Here is a 26,556-nt window from a genome sequence, read left to right as displayed (position 1 = left end):
TCACTCCCATTCAGATTACATGCAGCCCATTTAAGTATCACAGTGGTGATCGTAGAGGAGGAGATCACTACCACTTGCAGCTATGGGTTAAGAGCAAGCCTACACATGGGAAGGATTTACCAGCCCTGACACAGAGCAATTGCTATTGTCTGTTCTTGTGTGTGGTGCCACCACAGCAGAGAACATCATCAAATCAACCTGGCAGACTTGAGGTTTTCCAGACAAACCAAGAGCTAATTCCTTTGAAGTTAGTTTGGTGGGCTGTTGATAAAAAGTAGACAGTATGACAGGGACAGTGGAAAATTGTCACCAGTTTTGTTGTTCATCAGCATTTGGTATGTAATGTGGAGTTTCACAAGATTGTGAAGTCATGCTCCATGTCTTCCAGTTTCTCTAGTTCATTACCAAGACTGGAAACTGGATACTGCTTGCTGGAGTTGGTTATTGCACTGCAATTTGATGAACCCAGATCTCCAGATGCATTATTTTTTTTTCCAGAGCTCTACTGCTGCTAGATAATCCTCTCTCCAGGGTACAAAAGGAGAAGTCAATAACAGACACATTCTGCTAGAAGTTGATGGTCCAATATGTGTTAGATTAATGATAAAATAGCCTTGAGTTCCCTAAGGATACTTGAGCGGGTATATGGAAGTGTCTAAGCAAAATGTCAGATGGTGATCTGGATGTGTTCAAGGAAGGTCATGTGCATTGCCAGCATTAAGTATTTGCTTAGAGAATCGACCTATGTGAGAGGGTGTGACAGTGGGACTACAGCTGTTACTTTGCCATGAGTTGACATTCATTTTGTAAATTAATGAAATCTTTCCTTAATATTATGTCTCTCTTATGAAAACTGTTAATTTTAGGCTAGAGCTGTCCACTCTCCTACGTTAGTACTTTGATATGCCATATGCTCACTAGTCTTGTATGTTTGTTTTTAGTTCATTACTTCTTTTTTTTTCTCCTTTGGACATGAGAGTTCTGCAAGTCTCCCATTCTACTATAAGGTACTTGGAGAGCAGCATGATGTAGGATAGGAAAATTTATCTGTGCATACCTGAAAATGTCTGTTGTGAAATGGAAGTTTCAGCCTATATGGATTAATTTTCTTGATTTACCTACTAGCAAATATCAAACTTCTCAACCTTACTTATGCTGTGTGCAGTGTTTTAATGAAAATCCCTACATTTGTTTTACTTTCTGTTATGATGGAAAAAGTTTAAGCATTTGGTTCTGAAAGTAAAGCATGATTGATTTTATTTTTTAATTAATATTTCCCCTCTTATCCCCACAAGTGTTCTGCAGTAGGTACCAGTGTTGAACAATACTTGTAAGTTCAAAGTAGTGGTATCTAGTAGGGAAAGCCAAGATGCTGAGGTACTGAGGAGCAGATAGAGGGCTTCTGAGATTCATGTGACAGGATAAGTACTCTGAGAGAAATCCTTGAAGCTGGGACTAGGGTGATCAGAAGGAGATGGAGCACATGTGGAAGTGTCTGGATTAGTATTGAGGTAAACATATTGTCAAAGGGAATAGCAGTAGTAACTGCTGGAGGCTTTCTTTAAGAATTAACTGGACTTGAAGGAGGAAAAATATGGGCATCAGTGACAGAGGGATCTCCATTCACTGAATGAGGACCCATGCAGATGTAAACAGCATGTTTCTGTTTTGAGGCCTTTAGGCAGGTTTGGGAGTGCTGAAGATCTAAGGAATGTAAGATTTGGTTCTTCAGATTACTCAGTTGGCAGCAAGTTTCCCTGTCACTTACTGGAGGAGATTTGAGGTGTGTCTGTGAAACTACATATGGTAGTTCTGTGCATGCCCTGGACTTCTGTCACTGGACCAAAGAGGAAAAAGGCTTTTCAGTTCGGCAGTTTGGAAATTCTGACGTCCTTTGCAAAGGACCCTTTCAAAAATGACTTGAAGATTCTACTTTCTTTGCTAATTTGTCAGTGAATGACTTCTAAAAGGAACTTTGTGCTTGCCTAGACAGATAGCAAAGTAAAATTTAATTTTTTTTTAGTGACCTGTAATACTGTAATTTGGACAGGCTTGATGTTAAAGAGTCTGAGCAGTGGGGTTTTTCTCTTTGTTTTGTAGGAAATGAGAGGTCAGATGACTCTGTTTGGGTTACATGGCAAGACTGTTCCTTGTGTACTTACACTAACATTGTGAAGACATCAGTAATCCATTTGTTTCGATTACCTTACCTGTGAGATGTTAGAAAAGCTTGAGCACAGATAACACTAACACAAGTGATTGAGTCTACAGCTTGTTTTGTTATTTAACAATGCGGAGAAAATATGCTAAGGTCATGAATTAGTGTGTCCTGTTGAATTCATCCCTAAATTCATCCATTTATCAAATCTAGGGAAAACATAGATTTCATAAGTCATCTTTTCAGCCATGTTTCTTGCCTGTTAAATACTTCTGACAGAAGATGCTGCTGTCTTACTGTGCTCAGGAATTGCTTTAGTAACTTTGATTTTAATTCCTGTACTGTATGTGTGTCCTTTTATTTTTTTTCACAGATGGGAAATACTTTGGTCTGAGGCACCTACAAAGGTGAATGGTCCTCAGGCTCGGCAGTTCACACCTTGTATCAAACAGATAAACTTTCCCACCAACTTAATCCGACTGGAAGTGAACAGCTCTCTTCTGGACTATTACACTGAATTGGATGCAGTAGTACTACATGGTGTGAAAGAGAGGCCTGTGCTTTCACTTAAGACTTCAATGATTGATATGAATGATATAGATGAAGATGAGGATGAAGAAAAGTTTGGCTGTGGAATGGACACCCTTAATAAACAGTTCAGCATTGTTACCCTCAGGGAATGGCCAACTAATGGATATTTTGATAAACTGCCTTATGAGGTAAGAAAAGCATGTTTATGCTCATTAATTGTAATTGTCAAAATTACAAAATGTAATCACAATTGTCTTGATCATTAAGGGTGCAAAGGTGCTTTACAGGGTTTTGGTCAGGATAGTTGCTTTTTCTCAGTTCCTTGCATTCCTTGTGAATCTCCTGCATTTACTGTTTAGGTATGCCTGAATTCTGCAAGTTTGTTTGCTTACGTGGGTGGATGTTAGGTATTTGCATAGTTATTGCCCTCTTCTCAAGAATCTGTGCATTCACGCACAGTTTTTACACCAGTTATTCTAGCTCTTGAACTTAGAAGCTTTTAGCAGTTTCCCAATAGGATTTTAGTCCTCATGCTTGACAAAGAAAATATACAGAAAATATATGAAAAGATTCAGTCGACACCTGGAAGTGGAAATAGTTTGTAATAGGCTAAAAGTTTGTTTTCCTGTTCCTTGTCTTGCAAAACTTACAGAGCTTTGTTCTTGAAAGTTCCATAATATTTTTATATTATTATTAAATGAGCCTTTTCCATCCAGCTAAGTTGTGAATTGTGGTGCAGGTAAAGTATCGTATAGCTGGACTTCTGCACACTGTCTTCTTTTTATGCTTGCTACTTTCTGTTCTATCATTAGCAGAGAAAACAGTTGTGAATAAACTCCTTTCAGTTCCCCTGACAGTTGCAAGTGTGCTCAGAGTCTGTAGATGAGAATTTTCTTTCCTCTAATTTCCAGTATAATGAAGTTGTGGAGTACGATTGTTGAATACCATGTGCCAGCCAGGCAATTCTCAGTGGGGTGTAGCTGTTTATGGAGGCTGGTACCCTGACTGGAGTAAGAATTGAGAGACAAAACAATTACCTTCACCTCTCCTGAAATAAACTGCTGGCACATAGTGGAAAGGAGCCTTTACTTACTGGTCAGATGTTCGGACTTGGTCAGAGACAAGATTATTCCTGCTCTTCAGTGTGCTGCAGTCTGGCAGAGGCAGCAAGTGTTCATTTACTGTGGTAACTCCGCAAATGCTCAGAGTGCTTGTGGCTTTAACCAGACTTGCTTTGGAAAGGGAAGGGAGTGTGGTGAGGTGCTGCCACTGATGGAAGGGTGCCTGCAGAAATACCTGATCTAATCAAATAGTATTTTGGTCTTACCACATCTTTTGACTCTAAGTACCCCAGTTTGACACATGAAGGCCATGGTTGGGTGACCATGTACCCTAGTAGCCTGCAGAAATTTGCTGTGCTTGTAAAGACAAAAGAGTGAGGAAGAGAATGTAACATTTCTTATTTGTCTTCTCTTGAAACTTCTCTTGAAACCAAACCTCTTGAGTTTGGTTTGGGATTTTTTTGTTGTTGATGCAGTGGAATAATAAATGAGGTAGTGGTGGGGGGTTTTTTGTTTTTTTTTGTTTGTTTGTTTTGGATTGTTTGTTTGGTTTTTCCCTGGAGTCCACATAGTGTTTAACATATTTTACTTTTGGTGCTTACATAGCAGTACTGAAGTAAAGAAAGTACTTTGCATGTTTGTTTGAAAGTTTGAAAACATGTTGGTCTAAGTAATTCAAAGAAATTATTGTAGATAAAGCTTTATTTAAATGTAGGAATTTTTCTTGTTTGAAAAGGCTGGATAAATTGACTTCTAGTATAGTAGAATATCAGGGAGATTAATCAATCTCTTTTCTGTTCCATGTGATCACAGAATCATGAAGGTTGGAAAAGACCTCCAAGACCATTGAATCCAACCATAAATGGTTGATTACACATATTAAAATTTTAATTTAGAAAGTATTTGTGTAGTCTTGTTACTCCTATGAACTTCTGTCTCCATGTACTTTATTGTGTTTTTCTGCTCTCCTGTTTGTCTACCAGCTTCCTTTTTTATCCATTTTTTAGCATGTTTGGGTTCATGAATAAATTTACATGGTCTGTCAATACCAAGAACATTTTTTTTTTCTTCTGCTTTGATTTAAAGAAACTAAAAATATGGGTGGAATATTCATCAGAAAACTATAAAAGACTATTTCTGGACTGGTTTTGTGACAGCAGAAATCCCAGTTTCCTACTTTGTAGTCCAGCTGGAAGGGTTGGGCATCAGAACAACAAAAATGTTTTCCTTGGTAGTGTGACAGTTTTTTATCACACTGGATATGGGAGCCGTACTCTGCATGCTGTATTTAAGGCTGACAAATGACAGATTTTTATGGGAAGTGTTCCGACTATGGATGAAGTAAGGCGATTGCCGACTCCTTCCAGTTTTGATTGATACATTACATGAAAAATTGTATCTTTTCTGTAGGTGTATATTGATTGTCAATGTGTAACTGTCCTAAGTCTTCACGCACATGCCTATTCCTTATTTGAGCTGTTTGAAGCTTTTTCATACTACCCTCTGTAATTCACAAAATACACAAGCTGAGTTGGTTGTGCTAAGTAGACAGTAGCTCCTCCAGCCTTTTTTTTTTTTTGCCTTTGTTGTCTTTCTGAAACTTCCATAGACTATCCTTTCATAGAGTCTGGTGTTCTTGAAAATGGCATTAGGAATGGCTTGCTGCATCGTGAGCTCTAAAGACATTGTAAAATTGCTTCTGTCTAAAAAAGAGAAAAATGCTCAACTTCCCAGGGCACAGACTTCTGTAGAAGAAAGCGTAAATTTTTGGATGACCTAGGTGAGAGAGTTTTCCTTCCCTAATCTTGGATGGTGTTAACCAGCCCTTAGTAGCTGTGAAGTACTTGTACTATCTCTTCTCCAGAACTACCTTAAAATGGAGGAAGGATTTTAGAGGAGACACTTCATGTCCTTGTCTTTCTTCCCAGTTCATTGACTAGCTTGTGCTGCTTGTAAATGTGGAAGGAGTAAGGCCTTAGTCTTAGTTGGCTTTGCAGGAATACTTGAGGCCTGAAGGCCTGAAGAAATTCAAAGCTGTTGGGAAAGCTGAGGAATACCTGCCACAGCATACATGTTGTGCAGTCTGAGACTCACCAAGATGTGCTGGCTACTAAAAACCCAGCTTATTTTTCTCCAGAAAGGAGAGTCAGGACACTCTGCATGCTCCAGTCCGAAGTATAGTTTTTATAAAAATTTTGGTATAGAAAGATATAAATGACATCTTTGTCATTCCTTGAAGCTGTTTTTTCAAAAACTGCCTACAAGATTTATGAGCTGTTGGTGTCTGCTGGTGTTCACATGCACTGTCAAATGTGTGTGCATTTGCTGGTGCAAGTCACGCTGCTATAGAACCAGAGATGTGTGTTTTCTTAAACTATGCTGAGAAAGCCCTAGAATACCTTCTTCTTCCTGCCTTTTCTCTTTGTCTCTTTGTGCACATATCCTTTGTCCTTTACCTGAGCATGTTTTAATATCAGTTCTAATTAAATGGATTCTAAGCTGTAGCTCCTCTAGCTGCAGAGTAAAAAAATTGCAAGTCGTTCATTTGTCTGTTTCTGAATGAGTGGTTTGCATAGGCCAGTGTATTTTTTTATTGGAAAACAATTTCATCTTCATGTGCAAGAACTGAAAAAGGGAATTTGTAGAAAGTACAGCTATTGTAGGTTTGACCAGCATCCAGGCATTCTTTTCTGAGCAAACCAAGTTGTGCATTATTGTGCTCTACCACAAGTAGTGTTTTATTAGGTACAAATGGTTGTTCCTTGCTGTTATTCAGCAAAAAAGCTTAAAAAAGTTAGATAAACTTTTGGTTCAATAAGTATTATTAGAAACCACACCATTGGTAAAGTTTTGCCCCCTCTACTGAAGTGTGGAAATTCTTTCGGGGCTTATAAGCAAACTTTGCAGTGGGTGAGATGCTTTTTTTTTGTTTGTTTGTTTTTTTCTTTTTTTTTAAGATGTTATATTTTTTTAGTTGTTAGTTCAAAAAATATGCATGTATGTGAGATGCTGTAATCAGGGACTGCCATGATCTTAAAAATATGGACTGGGTATGAATCAGGATCCTTTTTGTGCTCAGCACACAATGATTTTGTGTACTATTGTTTGTGGAATTGTGGGGAATTATGATTTGGAAACCTTTGGTTTTGGAGGTGTTCACTGCAGTTGGCATTGATCTTGCCACATGTTTAAAGCTGGCATGTGCCATGTTTGCCCTGGAAATGGGAGAGGGAGTACTTTTGTACTTTTAGTCCACCATAGCCTAAAAAGGCAATCAGTGTTGTAAATTATATTTTGTTTTCCTCTTTCTATTGGTTTTTCTAATTAACTCTGTTTTTACTGATTGATTTATAAGAAAGTGTGAAATAATAATGATTGTCATAATTTTTCATAAAAGCACAGTAAAAACTGTTGTTTGTGAGAAACTGCATAATGAAATTAGCTTTCAAAGCGGATACTCAGTTCTGTAGCATTCTTGGAATCACCACGAGCACAGCATAGCTGTGTACAGCACATCATGTCACATACTCATTATGGTATCAAATTGTACTTTATGCTAGGATACATAGACATAAAAAGCATGTTCCTGACAGACACCAGACTCCTGGCTAATGGTGATTAATGGTTATTAGCCTGCATGTTTCAAACTTGTTATTTTTGTTTAACCAAAAGCCAGGAAAAAGCACTTTATAATACAATGTCATAGGAGTGACATTTTGTTGTGTGTTTTCATTCTAGGTATTATGAAGTAATATAATTTCAGTAAAAAATAAAGATGGATTTTTTTGATTGAGACATAAGAGATTTCATCTCAGGTGTGGAAAGACATCCTGCGTGTTACAAAACACTCACTGAAGTCATCAATTAGTGTAAAGGCACATTGTTCAGTCATTTATAGTTTCATTCACCATTCTCTGTATTGCTCAGAAGTTACAAAATAACTTTTTTCTCATTGAATGAAATTTGTGTTACTTTGCTTTTATCAGACATTATTATGTTACATTAATTGTAGACATAAATTCTGCTGATTGTGCAGCCTCTGCTGAGCTTTCAGCTCTAGAAAACTTAGTAAGTAACCATGGGAGAAAAATCGGAGGGAAAAGGCATTAATAAATTAGATATTTAGCTGACTTCTGTAGTGTGGATTAGCTGAAAGTTTGCGAAATAGTTTGAAGCTGTCTTTCAGAATATCGAAAATTATTTCAAGTGGACTCAGATACAGAAATGGTCTCAGAAAAACAGGTATATGTTTAGGTATCTGCTATTAGAATGACAAACAAAACTGTTTTAGACAAGTTTAAAGCTTAATTATGGGACTGAGCTGAGCAAAATCAAGCTACTAACTTGAGATTATGTCTTTGTTAGCTCCTAGTTATTTTGGATATTCTAGGTTCCAAAATGTCAACAAGTTCCTAAATGTCAGTTGGGTGCAAACTTTTCTGATTATAATATAACTGCAGTTATTATATGTGTGTGTGTGTGTGTATATATATATATAAAATTATATAATGCTGTTACATTGAAATGTCCGTGCAGGTTCTCTGCATCAATCTGAGTAAGAGTTCCAGACACCTGCAGAGACAAAAGCCTGGGCTATTTTTAGGGAAAAGGACAAGCAAAGAGAGGAGAACACGAAAGGCTTGAAATCAAGCATGAAAAAAGCTGGAGTGTATCAGACACTGTATTTTTGCATTGCAGTTGAACTACAAGTTTTTAAGAGATGTAGATCTTGTTGGAAATCTAAATACTAAATCTGGAGCTGAGTAGGAACTAACATTCTCCATTTTGCAGGAAGTTGAATTGTTTTGTTGTTCCAAAAATGAAGGGGGGAGGTGGAAAGTAGCTGCATAATAAACTGGTGCATTGGAAGTACAATCTGTTTGGATCTCAAAAAAGCTCCATTTTCATTTTACGTCACAGATTTTATTCTGATTTTTGGCGGATTTGTCTTATGAATCCTTCTAAGACATTAAAATGAAACATGTTGGTATTTGGAAAGGTCCACAGGATTCTCTTCAGTTTAAGTTGATTCGTGAGTTGTTGTGGTTTTTGTAATTTACACTGATTCATTTCAGCGAGTTACTGTTTCCCACTCTGCTTGAAAACAGTCAATTTTAGTTATATAACTTGAGTGCAGGTACTTATATCTGCTAGAGACAGCTCTGGTAAAGTAAACATTAATTTTTAGATTTCACTTTTTGAGTGCATTTTCTCTCAGTTCCTAAGCCAAAGGAGATTTATTTATTTTGTTGGGCATTTTTGTTATTTCCTAAAGCGAGTATTTATGTCTGTGTGCGTGTTGATCTTTCCTTAGAAAGGAAAACAGAGTGTGATAGGAAGGAAGGAATATTTCTTACCTTCTGAGTGTGACATAAGTCATTACAAAAGCATTTACAGTGATGGCAGTCAGAAAGGCTGGTGATTATTCTGAAGCTGAGATGATTCAACTGATACAGTTAAAAAGGGGTTTTTGCCTTTCAGATTTGACTCTGGTGTAGAACAAAAATGCTCTCGAGGTATTACAGCAATGAAGACATTGTAAAAGGAGATCTGATTATGTTGAATTTTTTACCTGGTTGCATAGTCCAGAGGAGAGGATATAATATGGAAGACAAAACACTGATTTTTAAAGCAGAGAGAAGAGGAATAAATCTGAAATTGGTTCAGGGTGTGGGAAAACTGGGACATGGTATGGTTTTTTCATGTACTTTGCAAATATTTCCCATCTTAAAAACCAAATATGGAGAGGAAGGAGGATGCCAGTTCTGTTTTCTGCTCAGTGAAAGAGCAGACTTAGTGAAAGGACATATATAAACATAGTGTTTACATATATATCACTGTTTAAATTAGCATGGGTAAAGAAACTTCTAATTTGAAAGCTTCCTGTCCCTTTCATATGCTGGTCTGCTTTTTCCTTTCTTGTTTAGCATGTTGTCAAATTGAGAAGCCAGTGCAGTTCTATTTAATAGTTAATCAATGATTGATTTGAGAAGTTACTTTTAAGTAAAAGGTTTTGCTTTCTTTGAAGTTAGAACATATTTTCTTATTCCTTTGCAGTTTTCCCTTAATGTTTTAAGTACCATATGACCATCTGTGACTTTTTTTTCCTGTTTTTAATGTAGCTCATCCAGTTGATTTTGAGTCACCTTACAGTACCAGACCTGTGTAGACTAGCACAAACTTGTAAGCTACTGTATCAACATTGCTGTGATCCTCTACAATACATTCATCTCAGTTTACAACCTTACTGGGCGAGGATTAATGACACATCCCTGGAGTACCTACAGTCTCGCTGCACTCTCATCCAGTGGCTGAATTTATCTTGGACTGGAAACAGGGGAGCCATCTCTGTTTCTGGATTTAGCAGGTCAGTGTTAAATGTACAGAAATGTTTTGACAAGCTCTGTTTGCAGAGCTGCTGCATGGTAGTTTCACTAAGTATTTGAAACTTTGTTATAAAGGCAAGAAATGTCTTGGATTTACTATAAAGGGTGTGATTGCTATGACGTAGAGAAAAGGAGCAGCTAAAACAGTAAGAGATACTAAGTATAGCAGCAGAAGTCCATTGCAATCTGTACAGTCTGCATGTTACAAGCTGCTTGTGACTGAAAGACTTCTTCCAGGGGGAGCAGTGTTTTGCTTTCTTCTGGGCTTCTGAAACACTCAGCTAGAACTGAGCTGTCAAAAATCCATCTCGCAAGGAAAATGTTTGTGGTTGTTCTTTGTACAGATGAGTCATCAGTAGGACTGTATTAGAATGGCTGCAGTAATAAACTGATTGCATGCTCACATGGTATGAGCCGAGTAATCACTGGAGTCCAATGTAAATGCAAATATTTTCATAAAAATGATTTAAAACATTAGCCCTGTTGGAAAACAGGGGGGTTGCATGTGCATATTCCAATGAGCTGAAAATATGGCTGTGCTGTAGGTCATTAAAATAGCAAATTTGCAGGGATTCTTCTCTGTATAACAGCCATGTTCTCTGCTTTCTTAAGATATCATTTCTTGCTTCTTTGCTCATTTGCATTAGTTAAACAGCTTCTATCAATGCATTTCATTTAAGCGAAAGTTGCTGCTTCAACTAAAGGGTAATCAGCAATGGCAGGTGAAAGCAGAAACTGACTGATAAGAAACAGAAATGTTTAATATATCTGAAAAAGTTGTCTTAACTCTCATTTGTTTTCTGAATAAAAAGTTTAAATCAAGTATGCAGACATTTTCTTTCCTTTCATGCCTAAATTCCTTACCTGAGGAAGTAAAATATTTTGAAGAAATACGTTGTCAAGATGGGAATGTCACTTCTGTTTTTCCAGACCCTCCAGTATAATACAATAACCCTATGCATATTTGTGCTTATTAGTAGAAAGAGAAAACAGACATTGGCTAGTTGTTGAATTGGGTACAAAAATTTCTCCTAAGTTTGGATTTCATGTTAGATATGTTATGCAGAGGATAAATGCACACACTTTAATTGAGAATTCAGCTCTGAAATCATGAAGTGCCTGTTTTCTGATGCTTAGCTATTAAGTCTGTCTTTTGAAAACATAACATACGTGCATCTTTGTGGCAACTTTCTTTCATTTCCATTAATTCTTTTTTTTTTGGCATCTAGTACTGCTAAAAATCCTTTTAGTCTTGGAAGAAATTAATGCCAAATTCAGACATAAACTTTACAGTTTCTGGTATTTCTGAATTCCACTTAGTTGAAAATGACTTTATTATTACTAATTTTTTTTTTGCTTCAGTGCTGAACTACAAGTAACATTTATGTGTATACAGCATTTTAAAATAATAAATATTCATTATTTGACCATTAATAATCTGTGAGTAAATATTTTCAGTGTATATTTGTTTTAAGGGATTATATTTATTTGTAACAAAGGGGAAAAAAGTTTTTTGACACTGATGCAATTCTGAAGTTATCTTAGTTTTAGGAAAAAATATTTCTCGGAAGAGATGAATGCAGTCTGGGAATGGGAGATGCAGTTCAGTTGTAAATTTTAGAAGCAAAGTTATAAGCTAAATAATTTTCATGTCTAAACTGTGCTTATTTTCCCTTCTGAAACAAAAATTCTCCACTGTAACTAGGTCTGGCTTTAAACTTTTTTCTACTACAGAAAAAAATTTGCAACTCTTTGTTCTGTAGAAGTCTTTTCTAGTAAAATTTCCCCAACGTAACTTTTTCTTTTGACAATCTTTACCAGCATATTTGTCAAATTTGCTGGCCCCCAGGAGAAGAAAATTTGCTGCTCATTTGCTATGAAAGTATCTACTAATAGAGGATACTTACTAGAACAAGAGTTTCTTTTCAAAAGCGTTAATCTAACTCTTGTTGAAAAAGGAGCTTCCTGGTAAGAGATATTGTTCCTTGACAGAAAAATCTGTTAATAAATGCTTTAGTTCTATTGCCCTGGTTGTCATTAAGATACCACCAGCCTGGGGATATTACAGCATCCAGGACACATAATCAAGAATTCACACCATTTTTCCTTTGTCCAAAAGCAGGACACTTATATTTTTGCATTTTTCTCAGCATTTGGAGTTACAGTTGGCACTGTTGAATTCAAAACTGGTGGAGTTGGTTTAATTCTTACAGTTGTACAGTTTAAGTTATGATTTCTACAAGTTGGGGTATGTTTAAATGATACTCATGCTTAAATCTTATTTTGGAAAATATCTTTCAAAAATGTTTCTATCTGTATTTTCTTAAGACAGTCTTAAAACTTAGTAGCTTGTGTAAATTTTTTATTTTAAAATGTTCATATGTGCATGAAATTATTGAAAATAGTAAGAAATTATTGGAAATATATATTTTTAAAATGTATTAAAGTGAAAAAAATTAAGAGTAATTTAAGAAATGTGACGGGAGCAAACACTGTATTTCATGAGAAGACAGAATGCTTCAGGCATATGAACATCCTGAGGCAAAGCTGAAGGTATTTTAACTTATTGATAACATCTACTCCTTAGGGCTAGAAATTACTATAATAAATTTTTCATTTCAGCATATAATATAAATTAACTAAACTTTATATTAGATTGGACTAAAAGTGTACAAAAAAAGTGAAAGGAGTATCTGAGCAGTCTCAGGAGTCTGAAATGCAAAATGACAGGGAATAAGCAAAGATTTCACAGCTAGCATTACATAAGCAGCACTGCATTTCTTGGCTTTAGAGGTCTGGTGAATCTCTTCATGCCGGGGGGAATATCAGTGTGGGAGGATAGGACTTAAATAGGAAGAGTGAGGGGAGTTGATTGGAGGTGTACTAAATACTGAGGTGCTGAATAAATGCTCTGAGGTTTAAACAGCTCAAGGACAATGACAGTTTAAAAACAGAGTTCTGCATGCAGGTTTCCTTGGATCACTGATAATGTCATTAACTTGTTTAAACTCTTCTGCTTTAAATATATGAGGAATTAGGATTTTTATTTATGTCTGACATTTTACACTGTGAAAAAGAATTAATAGTGTTTTATTTTCAGGCAAGTGATGCAGTATTTGCATGTCAAGCACATCCAGGAATATTTCTTTAACAGTTTTGTTGTTCACGTTTGAAGGCTTTCATTGACTTCAGTCAATGTGTGTTTTGACAATGTTCAATTTGGTGAGGCTTTGCTATGAGTCAAACTAGCAGGAAGGTCAGAGAAATTACTGAAATGTGCATCAAATAGTCACAGAAAATAGGAGTAATGTGTGACTTCACAGGGATTCTCAATTTAAAAATCAGGTCTGTCTCTTGCTTTAATTTCCAGAGGTTTTTAGTAAAACTAGGGTTGGCTGTAGCTGAGAGTAAGGTATAATGTTTGTTTTGCATGTTTGTCTTGAAATAGTTTAATCTGTGTTGAGAAAAACACAAGATCAGATACTTAATATTCTTCCTACTTACATGCCATGTTTTAGGATTTGCTTACCAAAAAGGTGTAATACATGCTAGAGTAGAAAATAACATTGTACCAATTAGAATAGCTAGAGCAAGGGAAAGTGACTTAATTTTAAAACCAAATTACTTCCAAAAGTCTCACTCTCAAGCATGAATACTTGCATGCACCAAGAGAACCAAGATATGTGTCCAAATAAATTTGTCCAGCATGTGGTCTCACCGTCCTGTGCTGCTCCTGTCCTTCATCTCCTAAGCCATGTGCCCTGAGAAACTGTGTGCACAAACGTTCACGGATGTCGGTGACCTGCTAATCTGACTTCCACCAACACACACCTCTTCACCAGCCCTTGTATTGCCATTTGTTCTTTCTCCTGCTTCTACACCTCTGTGTACCCAGTTGTTCTCCACTCATACCAACCTTAACACTTTTGTTACAATTACCCGTGCTAAATGCTGCTGCTGTCATGTAATGTGGCAGTCTCGAAAGGAAAAGCATCACTGTGAATTTAAAAATACATGAACAAGAAGGATATTAAAATGTAATTCCACAAACCATTTTATTAAATGCAAGACTGTAATTGTAAAACAAAAAGTCCTCTGTGAGCGTGTGCAAGTAATATAGATAGAACTAAATAAGAAAGAGGGGACCTCAAGATCTTGGAAGTGAAATGAGAAAGAATAAAATCCAAGTGGATTTTGACATTTTTCTTGTCTGGTGGCAGGCTCTGGAAGCAGGAGACCTGAGTAACTGGAGGGAGCATGTAGTTGGCTTGAAGCAAACAGAAATGGTAGTTTTTATAAAATACTGATTCTAGGAGGCTGATACCAAGGAAGGCCTGGCAAATGGGGCAGTGTTATATCTGTCAAGTAGGAGAGGTAACATGCCTAGCGTGGATGCTGATGTTAGGTAACACTGCAAGGGAAGGTGCTAAAGAGAAAGTTCTGTCCAACCCTGTGTTGTTCACAAATGGAAGTTGCTTGCCTTTTCCACCCTCCCCCTTGGATACCAAATTCAAATATATGTCAATGAGTACAAAATCAGTGCTGAAGATTTTAACTGAAAAAAAATTTGGTAAAATCAGCATGATAGAAAGCTGTTGTGTTAATTGCACTGAAGGAATATAAAACTAGGTAGCTAATTGTGTTTGTGGAGGATGAATACACGAAAGAGAACAGGACTGTGATCCCTGCTTGTTGGAGAGTTTTCAGTAACTTTGAACTGGGGAGTATAGAGTAAGTGAGGATCATTAAGCTAACAGTGAAGTGTAGGTTCTGGGTCCAGTGCAGTTCCACCAGAAACCACTGGAGCAAATGTGATGTGTTCAGTATCTGCATAAGCACATGTCTAAAGGTATTTTGAGAATTTTGTTTGGGGGGTCTTATATTCTGACATGAAGAGTACTCTCTCTTGTACCTTGGATTTTAATTTTGTATCATGAGATATGCTTACGATGCAGACATAAATTACAAGATTGGAAATTGTTAGTGGGCTAAGTGACCCTGTGATCATGATGGGTTTAACATCACCATGAGCAAATATCATCCTGCCTGCTAATAAATATGTTTGATGTGTCAGAAAAACTTCACTAGGACTTATTCATTGCCAAAAGCTGAAGGGGTTGAAAATAAGCAGCAGTTCTTGACAGTAGGCAGAAGGTGATGGAAAGTGAGATTCCTTACAACAATCCCCTCCCCCCAGGAAAATAAATCAGCCCCCCCCAACCCAAAAACCAAAAAAACCAAAACTGAATAACTAAAAAAGCTGAAATACTGTTGTCTAGAGTGAGGATAAACTTCAAGGGAAAGGCCCAATCCAGTGTCTAGCAAAAGAAATGCACATTATTCTAGGTTGTTTAGTCATATTTTATAATAAACATGAAGGGATGAAGAGAAATCACTTCAGAAATAGTGTGTATAAAATATTGATAATAAAAGGAAAACTAAGGGGATGGATGACTGCAGAACAGAGGAGAGACCGAGAACAGGAACCAGTCAATCCTCAGTGATTAAAGGAGAGGTATGTGAAGAAATTTTGATTTGGGTAGAAGGTGCTTTTTTGGGTGTTGTTTGTTTTCAAATTAGCTAAATCGAGCCAGTCAGTCAGATACTGTTAAGTCTGAGAAGTATGAAGACCATACCACGTTTGTTTTGAAAGCATGAGAACTCATATTCTACCTTGCCATATGGCTCTACGTGGAGATCCATGTAGAAAGTAGCAAAAACCTCTGTACTGAGCAGTCTGTTTAATGCAAACAAAGATCACAGTGTCCCCATCATTCAGCGGACTGTGCACTTCTGCCTGATGTTCTCTGCCCTGTGCTGGTTGGTGACTTCCGCAGATTCCTCCTTCTGTTCCTGTTCCTCTCTTTCCTACGTGCATGTCCGCTCATTCTTGTACCCTGCTGCATATTCCTTATCCCCCTCTTATTTCTGTTTCATGTCTCTTAAATAACCTTTTCCAACAAGGCAGCAAAGCCATGAAGGGCAATGCTTGTTGCTGTCACTGTGTTTGCTCTCTGCCTGTGTTTTTCAAGTGTAATGAGTTTAAATAAAACGTTATGAGGATAATAACTCCTCAAGCTGGTGAGCCTGGAGTTCTTCTCCAAGTCTAGGGGGTTAACTGAGTGTTTCCCTGACCTGGTAATGTTAACTTTTAATAGTCCTAGAAAGAGAAAAGCATTGATCTCTACTAACATTTATAACAGCCAAGCCCTGTTAAACTATATGGCAGTTAAACTAACATCCATTATTATAATGGAGTAATTCATAAAATATTTATTTGTTAGCAAATTAAAAGCTAGAGGTATAATAAGTGGTGACTGACAAAGTTTTATGGAAAATTACCATCATTCAAACAAACCTGATAATTTGTTGATGAAAGAAGCTGTGTGAATGTATTGTTAAAGCACTCATTAAATAGAGGAATTGGCTAATTGGTAATCAGCAATGTATCCATATATCTTTACTCTGATTTCCAGGGGATTTTCGTCCTGCATTTCTCCATAACAGTGTTGAACTCTATTGCTAGTCTGAAATAACACTTAAATGTTTAAATACCCGATGTTAATTGTTGTCAATTGTCATGTCATTTCAGCTCTGACATTCCCACAGGAAGGCTTACCAGTCTTTGTGAATTCACTGTATCCAGTATGGAAACTGCTTGGTATTTGACTAAACTCTGACTTTAAAAGCTAAAATAGATTCTAGATAGAGACTGTAGAGTTAGAAAAAAACAGTGGAGGAGTAGACTTCAAGACCATACATGGCAGAACTCCTGTGGCTCTGGCGCTTATGTCTCCCCTTTTGTGTCTCAGACCCTCTCTTTGTTTCTGTTTGCTTAGGCTCATAGAAATGTTGGATGTTAGGGACCTCTGAAGGTCGTCTACTCCAGGCTCCCACTTGAAGTGCCAGTGTCCCCAGCGCTAGATCAGGTCAGTCAAGGTTTCAGGTGACTCTTGGAAACACCCAGGGATGGAGATACCACCCTAGAATCTCCTTTTCCCTCTGTATTCCTTAGGATATGCATAATCACACTAAGGCCATGTAATATGCAAGGTGAAAGGAATAAAGAAAGGTGATGATGAATGGCAAGTATGACTTGAGTGAGTAATGAAAAAATAAGGAAAGGAGTCGGTTTGAAAACTTGGATCTTGAAAGATGGATTTAAAGTCTTGAGCTACTGTTGGTGTCATTGAGGAATGCCTCCCTGAATGTGTCTTCTTCTAAGACCAGCAGCAATTTCATCCTAAGCTTCAGCATGAACAAATGCTTGGGAAGGCTAATAACTCTTTCATTTTAGTAGTAGGAATTTTTGTGCAAGCAGGAGCCTTGTGTCTGTGTGGCATTTCTATTACATGAGTTAAACCCAAGAAGTAATACTAACTTTGTGGTGGAAGTGTCAGAACCTGAAGCTGCTTTGTGTGCATGAATGTTTTTGTAGGTAGTAGAGCAGATAAGAACATTTATTATGAGAAACTAATTCATGCTCTTTGGCAAGTAGCTCCATTATTCTAGGAAGTAACATGGGAAACTCATTACAGCCCCTAGTTTAAGAAACTAGTTTTTCTACTGGAGAAACTACCAAAACATAACACAAACATGGCAAATGTGTGTGGTTTTTTATCCTATTAAGTATCAAGCTTACAAGCCTAGTGATTAATTTATAGTTTGAAGGTTATCTTTGCAATGAAAAGGGACTAAGCTTATGTGGTTTTGGTTACAGCTTGGATTAGAGATAAAAGAGCTTGAGTTTCTGACACGAGATCTCTGACAGGACAGCAAAATATAGAGACCATCAAAATTTCTGAATTTCAGGTCTTTTGTCATCTGTTGTCTTAATTTTCTATAATTCCAATGAAAGTCAAATATTCCTTAGGAATTTGTGTTCTAGAACAGCTAGCAAGTGTTGATTCTGACTTGTTAATGAAAAGAATGAGATCTTATTTTTCTGGAAGTCTTAAAACACTTCATCCATTTAAAAGTATTTGTTTAACCTAATTTTTACATTTGCAGATTTTTCTGAGATAAATATGAAATTATTGGTGTAAATTTGCAGGCCATTGTCAAAATTGGCTTTCAGCTGTTTAAAAGCTTTTCAAACATGATCAGTGTTTTACTTTGCTCCATTGTCTCAGAGTTAATATTAAGAACAAAGCATTTTCTAACTTCTAAACCAAAACAGAACTTTCAAGACTAGTGTCCTTTCTTTGTTGAAAGGAATTATTTCCTGGTTTACGTGGTTAAGGTTTTGACAGTATGCAGACTCTCACCTGAAAGTATGTTAATTTTTCACTTTAAACATGGGGTTCTTTTACAGGTTCTTGAAAGTCTGTGGCTCTGAACTAGTACGTCTTGAGTTGTCTTGTGGCCATTTCCTCAATGAAACGTGCTTGGAGGTCATCACTGAAATGTGTCCAAATCTTCAGGAATTAAATCTCTCATCATGTGATAAAATACCACCTCAGGCTTTCAACCACATAGCCAAAGTGGGCAGCCTGAAGCGTCTCATTCTCTACAGAACAAAAGTGGAGGTAGGAACAACTATTTCTAACCTTTGCAATAAATATTTTCAACCCTGATAAAGTTGGTTTTGGGTTTTGTTTTTTTTTTCCAATAATGAAGAAGTAAATTAGAATTTTGAGTGTAAATTCAGAGGTAAATCCAGAAAATCCAAAGGTAGTTTAAAAAAACTTAGGATGGTTTTTTATTTTCAAAATAGCTTTCGGCCTGCATGTTTTAACTTGCATGGTACATTGGTGACTTTTCACCAGCTGTTTTAAGCAATGTGGTAAAATTACAAATTTAATGCTCTTCTCTTATTTTGACGTGTACTCTAGACAAACTGTATTTGGTAAATATAATTGTAAAATTATAATATTTAGTAACTTTCTTTAATTCACAACATTCTCTCCTTTAAAATGACTTGCTAGTTACTAGATTCCTACAGTCTTTGTATATTAGCAGCATTTGAGACACAGAACACAATTTTTTTGTAAAACTTTTCATTTATGGTGTAAAAATTACTTCTTTGTACAGTTACTTGACTGCCCAAATCAGAGTTGTTACTGCTTGGTGCAACACATTTCCTTCTAGGATGGAATGGGTTTGTGTGCTACAGCTGAGAAGTCTCTTGTAGTTTGCTACATTTTACAAATGTTGTATCCTTGTAAATTCAGGATTTTGAATCAGAAAAATTCCATTCCCTCTCAGTAGCTCCATTACTCATATGTTACAGCCTTACTACTGTGGTTTACTTGGAAGCTGTCGTACATGTACTTCTGTTGCTGCAAAAGGTGCTCCAAAATGGGGGAAACCCCATGTCTCTGCAGGCTTTTTCCTTACTTCTAATCCTAGATTAAACATTTTAAGAAGAGTTTGGTTGTGTGTGTTACTTGTGCTTGTGCTTTTGGTACACGGAAGCCAGGTTGTGACACTCGATTGTGTGGGGTCTTAATCTGTAGTGTAATAAAAGGAATGAAGCTGGAACAGTAGGTTCTGTCAACCAGATATGCAAGGGACATCTGAAGTTAAGAGTACCACATTGCATTCATAAGCAGTTCCCACCTGACGCGTGTTAAGAGTTAGCTGGGTCTTGTTGTCCTTTATTTGGTGAATCCCCAGTATGTTTGTGCCCAAGGTCTAGCTAGGTGTCTGTAATGGTGAGTGGATAACACAAGGTAGGTAGATTAAAGGCTAGACTACCTGGGATGATTGGTGCTTACTGTGGGGTTTGCAGTGGAGTGTGCAGTCACTGTGAAGCCAGTGCCCCTCAGTAACTTGTTACATGGTGGTAGCTGCTCTCTGTATTGAAGCAATTATTATTTTCTTCAAGAAGCAAATTGGTGAGCCCTGAATTTTTTGAATAGAGCTGAATTGGTGCCTTGGGTGTATCTGTTCTGTTTCTACATTACTAGTCTTTCTGTTAATCTTGGATTAATCTCCTTTATTTCATTTTGACTGTTGGCTCTTACTCACAAAGCTTTTTCAGATCCAGGAAAGATCATTGTATCAGAGGTAGTGGTTGTATAATTTTATTATTTTCTACTGTTGATTGATTAGAATCTTCTTGATTCTACTCAGGTAACTTCTGAAGTTTGAGACTTCATGCTTGTAATAGTGCAGCAGATGAGATGTACTCTGAAGTGATTGGTAGCTGTCATTCCTCTGCTATCGCTTTGCTGAGCAGAGCTTGAAATTAGATTGAATGTAGGTGGTAAAGATTTCCTGGCTTTGAAGCCATTAAATTGTGAAGATTCACTTCTGCCTTTCATGTGTATGGACATGCCTCTGCTTGTAGCTGACAAGAACATTCATTCATAATCAAGTTTATTTAAGATTGCACTTCCATTTTATGCATAATTATGAGCAAAAGGCACTATTCCTAACAAACAGTGGAAGAGAAATTTCTGGAAATTTAAATAGGTAAATTGGATATGATGCTTATGTGTTACTTGTTAATATGAAGCCACTTAACAATATACATTGTGCATTACAGGTCAAAAAATAAAAGGAAAAGAATGAAGATGTAGCATAGGATTTGAATTAGAGCATTAGAGCTGTGACAAAAGTCACAGATTTGTAGAAGTAACATTATCTTTCTCAACATTAGCTTCTCTTAGTGCAAATCTTTGGTTATCTGTACAAAATAGGCTGCCATTCCTTTTGTACTTTTCAGCTGGTACAGAAATGCTTGTTAGTAAGTGGTGGCTATATGCAGAAAAGGATAGATTGATCAAGCATGCTGTGAAGTGATTGAGACTTCTCTAAAACTTGTCGAGTGGTAAGTGTTCGTGATTTTCGTGAAATTTGTACTGCAGTCTTCATTGTTGGAGCTTTTAAGGAGCAAACAGAGGAACAATGCTAATGATTATCAAGAGCTTGGCATTGTATTGTTGCCAATGGATCTGCTCAGTGAAAAGAATCTGAGGCTGTGAATCCACTAAGAAAAAACTGCAAACTGATCACAAGTATGTGTTTATTATGAGAAAGTAAGGTGAGAAGAACAGAGCTGATATGGTGTTCTGTTAAAGTTCTGTCTCAAAACCCAGGAAGAAGAAACCAAAAGAAAAATCTGTTCACTTCATTTAGCCTGTTTTCCTAAATAATTTAGTGGCTTGCTTTTTTTTCTTAAACCAAGCAGTATTCAAAATAAATCACAAAATTTTCATGTGTTAGAGCACATCTGGGTGAATAGTACAACTTTTGCTTTTGGTTGTGGATTTAGACGTGATTAAACAACATAGGAAGAGATGAAGATCCTCCATGCTATTTGTCAATATTTGATAATGCTGTTTCTGGTGTTGCTTTACGGTTAATAAAAAATACAGAATTAACATTTTAATAAAAGAAATTGTATTTCTCCCATTCAGACCCTTAAGTACCTACCTAGATACAGGATTTTGTTACGCAGTCTAAGTCTTGCTGTAGCCTTTCCCTTTACTTTTTTGCCTTTTAATACTAAAAAAGAGGAAAAAAGTTATTTCAGCATCTAAATTTAAAGTATTTGTTGTACTTTTTCCATGTATATGGTTACTGTGACACTAATAGAGAAGTTCTAAGGAAGCGCTCTGCAGAAAATTGACTACTGTTAATGATTTTTTTAGATGCATAGATTTTGAGGACAGTGGAAACTTATTAAAATTGATAACGTTATGTTGTCTGAGCAAGTGTAATTACAGTTTCTTCTTATTTTAGCTATTTTCTTTGAATAGGTTTTGTATTTGAAAATGTTGCCATTGTCTCTGTAATCAAAGCTCCAATTTTTAAGTATATATTTTTAGTGAAATGGGCAATGCTGGTGTTCTGCTACTTAGTGCACTGCTACTTTGGAAGATTGCTGTACCATCTGGAGGATGTTGTATTCTTTGGTCCTAACCCTGCTGATTCTTAAGGCCATATATAATGTTATTTCCTTGACATATTGAGTGTGAGGTTGTGTGTATAAAATTGTTTTCAAACCTCTGAATTGAAGCTTCCAATGCCTTTGAATTATTTCAACCTTTCTGTTAGAAGAAAGGAAGTCCAGTGACTTCCAGTAACTCTTTAGTAACTGAAAGAAGTGTCCTGCCTGGCTATACTCCTCCCCACAAAATGTAGCTTATTTTTCTAGTGCTATAAGTTCGTTATTAAAGGTTCTCAAAGGTTGTTTGATTATGTGTATGCTTGAATAATTTGTATCTTGCTTTGAGAAACTAATGTCAACTTTTTATAAATGTAATTTCTTTGTGCTGAAGACCACTATTGTATTTGTGGGATTTTTGTGCTGGTGTTTTTGGTATTCACTAATACATAACTCCTTCATGTTTATTCATTGAGAGTGTATTCACAGCATAACTTAAGCACTTGTTGGCATTGATAAATTTGAAGAATACAATAAACAGAGGTATTACTGTCTCTGTCCGGCCCTGTGGGCTCACACGTGTGCACGCACAAACGCACGGCTAGCTTCTGTATAAAGTCAGCAGCAAAGAGATGGGAAGGTTCTTTTGTGGGGGTTCCAACAGGAGCATTTATTGCTTCCACACTGTCAAAGGTTACAGAGGCAAAAGCGAGAACAACGGCGAACTCAGGGGTTTTATCTAGGGGCAGGGAAAAGGCGGGGCTAGGGAACGGGGACCAATGGAGAAGCTCTGGGGGAGTGACAAGGGGTAGAGGCCAACAGCCAACCGGGGGAGCTGAGCTGGGGTAGGTTACTGTAACAGAGCAATGCGTCCTGGGAGAAGCCTTCCTGGTCACCCTAACCCTGACCAGTAAGTCTCTGGCACCAGAGACTGTCTTACCAAGAGCTCTCTGTCCCTTGTGCCACAGGCCAATCGGCCACCACACAGTGGAGGTATTATTGTATATAGTAATTGGCAATATCTTTATCCTTAAGCATGAAATTGTCTTAATTTAATGCTTACTGTGAAGTATTTAGTCCATATAAATAATGCAGCCAAAATTGTATTTTAAAGACACCAAAGCCACAATTACAGTAGGAGAACTTGTCAGTCTTCTTATTGATGGGTGTAAATTTTAATGTAAGATTATATATTTCATGTTGCATGACATTCTGAAATCTTTCTAATGTGTAAAGAAGAAATTTTTAAAGTTTGTATTTGAATTATATTTGAGATACAAAATCAATTAAATTCAAAACCAATTACAATGGACAAAGGATTTTGTTTTTCACACATTTTAAAGCAAGTTTTGTATTTATAGATTTTATCTCTGATAATTTTGACCAAAAACAAATTTGGAACTTGGGCAGCTGTGAGAGAGGACACTGGGAATCTTGGATACCAAAAAGAAGCAGAAGAATTGTAGCAGTAATTTTAGCTCTTATTTTCTTGTGCCATGAGCAATATAAGTTAATGCTGCCATAAAACTGTTCTACAGAGTTTTCAGAAATAACCTGTTATGGGTCATATCATACCTTTGAGAGCTATTGTTTAAAGGGTTTTCACTTCGGACAAAATTCCATTGGCTTGGGTATGAATCTTTAGGATGAAGAGTTGCAAGCAAATAGTGGGGGAAAAAAAAAGTTGAAAGGCTCTAGCTGGAATGTGGATTCTTGGAATCAAGTTGAGTCAGTGACAAATAATCGTGTGATACAGGGCCTTGATGGTGCTTTTTGATTTCATGTCAGGCTGATAGCGTGGAATTTGGTTGTTTGAGCCTGTAACGTGAAGTGAGGGGGAAGAATGAAGGTGTAAAACAGATTTGCAGACATAAGGGAGGACATAATTTGACCAAATAAAGCAAAACCAGAATACAGTAATTTAATTAACTGCTGAGACTATTACTTTCATTGAATTAATTCAGTAATTGCTGTGTTGCTGTGTCCCAGTCTCTGCTGTGCCCCTGGCACTGCCAATTAGCTGTAGAGAACAAAAAGGTGCCCCTGTATATTCTGAATCCCAGCTTGCAAATTATACTGGGTCTGTTTCTGAGGAGCCAAGTTGTTCTGACTTTTGAAAGGCTACACCTGCACTTGGTAGTAAGGCTCATTCCACCTTATAAGTGTTCATACTGTAGCAGCTTTTTAAAACATTGTCGCGGGTTTGGTTTGTAACCGGGCGGAAACACCAATTTAGTGTAGTGGTTTGGTCCAAAATACTCATTACTGTTTATCTGCTGTGAGATAAGAATTAGGAGAAATGCAAAGCAGGCACCAAACTTGAAAGAATATAAAGAAGTTTATTAACAGACCTAAAAGAGGGAAAAAAAAAAAAATTATACCACACCTTCAGAACTCTCCTCCTCCCCCCACCTTCCTCCCTTCTCCCACTGACAATGTTCAAAGACAACCCTTGAGATGTTCAGTCTGTTTACCACTTCCATAATAACCTTGTTCAGTCCATTTAGAAAGAGAAGTCTCTTCTTGCTCATGCTATGAAAACATTATCGCAACGAGACAGCCGCCCACTTCCAAATATTGTTCAGTCTATTTAGGAAGAGGAGTCTCTCTGCCTGCATGTGAGTCCCTTCCCCCGACTTGCAGCTTTTCCTGCAACTGCTTTCGAGGGTCCACTCTTGAAGTTTTTTGGGGTACAATTTTAAGGTTGAGCTGTTCAGAAACAAAAACAGAGGCCCTTCTCCTTCCCTGGGAGCAAAGGGTCTTCATCATCTTCATCTTTAGGACTATCTCTGGGAGCATCTCTAGGGACTGAGGTTTTCTCCTTTCCCATTTGGAGCAAAAGTCCTCATCTGGTTCATCTCTAGGGACTGAGGTTTTCTCCTTTCCCATTTGGAGCAAAAGTCCTCATCTGGTTCATCTCTACGGACTGAGGTTTTCTCCTTTCCCGTTTGGAGCAAAAGTCCTCATCTGGTCCATCTCTCCCTGTCCAAACTTCTCATGAAATTACAGCTGCGTCAGCATCTGCCTATCTCAGCGCAGGTGCTTTTGCTTACGAGTTGAACGCTCCACCCCCCATATCTTCATGAAATTACAACAGGATACTCTGATATATCATAGCTTCACAACAGAATTTCAGCTTTAAGCATCTCCTCTCTCTCTTCCCTCAGGTTTTCAGCTCTTCACAGCAATAAAAGGGTTACTCTCACCTCGGCCTTGCAGCTTTGCAGCTGGAATGTTGAATTTTTCTTATTGCAGTGGAGAGGGGGGAGAGCCGAGCTGCTCCGGCTGCCCACGGCAAGGCAGTGGGGGGGGTTCCATGGCTGGAACAGGTCCATCGGCTCCAGGATGGCCGTGGCCCGGCCCGGCCTGGCCCAAGCAGGGCCTGGCCGGGCCCGCTGGCCCCTACACGGGGCCCGCAGCCACCTGTCCCAGCGCCGGAAACGAGAGAGAGCTTGGAGGGGGAGTTTGCCTATTCTTAAATGTGGATCACAGAGGTGGTCACAACTTTAAGTGGCTTAGAGAATTGTCCATATCCAAACTGGCCAGCTGATAGGTTCTATCAGTTCCCAGAGGAAACTGTAAGCACCCCTTAGCAAGGATGTCCCTTCCGGGACTATGCTTGCTAACCTATGACAAACATGTTGTAAAGTTTTGGAGACAAAAGTTTTATCATTGTCTCAAAAATCATATCTCAAAAATGATCCTGTAATCCAAGTGCATTAGGGGAAGACGGGAAGCTGATTTTTAATAAATACATTTCAGTTATTTCCCTTTTCATCATGTTTCTTTCCATGTTGTATCTTGCAAGGTGATAGCTGATGGATGCTTGAGGGAGAACAGAATTCCTGTTCTAATGCCAGCTTCTACTGTGGAGGAAAATTATTTGCTGCCATGTTTATTTTGAATCTATAAATGAAAATTGTTTGCATTACTATAAGAAGGTATCACTCAAATAGACTTGTGATTGTGGTATTTAAGGACAGGGTGGGGGGCTCATCCCAGAAAGGGACTGGGTCTTACATCTCTTGACAGCGTTTTTCAGTCAGGTTGGAGATGACAGCTGAGCTGGAGCCAGGTGGTCTGGGCTAAACAGTTTCCAGAAGTTCCTTCCCACACTTAGCTCTTGTGTGATTCTCTGATTTAGTGCTGATGACACTAACTGAGGACTTAACCTGGGAGCTTTTTTCTCCTGATCTCTGACCGGGACCATGGCCAGTTACAAGGTGCACGGTTTCTGTATGCCACACTTCTTCCATCAGTAAAATTTGTGTAGTAGCAACTTACTCATTTTATAGCTGTGGTATGAGGATAAATATAAAGAAGGCTGAGATTCTCTGACATGTGTGGTACTATATAGGATACTCTGTACAGGGGTGTGTGTGAGGACTTGAAATACTGTACATAACATAACAGGGTTTTCTAAGTTGCAGGAAGTTCAGTTTGTTACAAAGCTTTACCTTTTTTCCTCTGGAAAATTTGAGAAAAGGATTGTTAAAGCTTGCTTAAGAGGTATAATCATTTCTGGGCACAAAATGGTTGGATACTTGCAGTGATATCTCTGTCTGGGACTACATAGGCATCTTG

The 26,556-nt window shown here is 37.6% G+C and overlaps 1 protein-coding gene across 2 annotated transcripts in view; it reads left to right on the top strand.

Annotated features, from left to right (window-relative positions):
• Positions 1 to 26,556, top strand: part of FBXL4 (F-box and leucine rich repeat protein 4) — a 67,240-nt gene that overhangs the window by 14,170 nt on the left and 26,514 nt on the right. For both annotated transcript variants that reach the window (XM_032105121.1, XM_032105122.1), the window contains exons 4-6: positions 2,532 to 2,877; positions 9,873 to 10,117; positions 18,451 to 18,664. In XM_032105121.1, the coding sequence (XP_031961012.1) occupies positions 2,532 to 2,877; positions 9,873 to 10,117; positions 18,451 to 18,664 (805 nt within the window). The remainder of the gene's footprint in view (positions 1 to 2,531; positions 2,878 to 9,872; positions 10,118 to 18,450; positions 18,665 to 26,556) is intronic.

This window comes from Corvus moneduloides, chromosome 3 (genome assembly GCF_009650955.1).
Source record: "Corvus moneduloides isolate bCorMon1 chromosome 3, bCorMon1.pri, whole genome shotgun sequence".
NCBI lineage: Eukaryota > Metazoa > Chordata > Aves > Passeriformes > Corvidae > Corvus > Corvus moneduloides.
The sequence above is the reverse complement of the archived record's forward strand: the minus strand, read 5'-3'. Positions and strand labels throughout refer to the sequence as shown.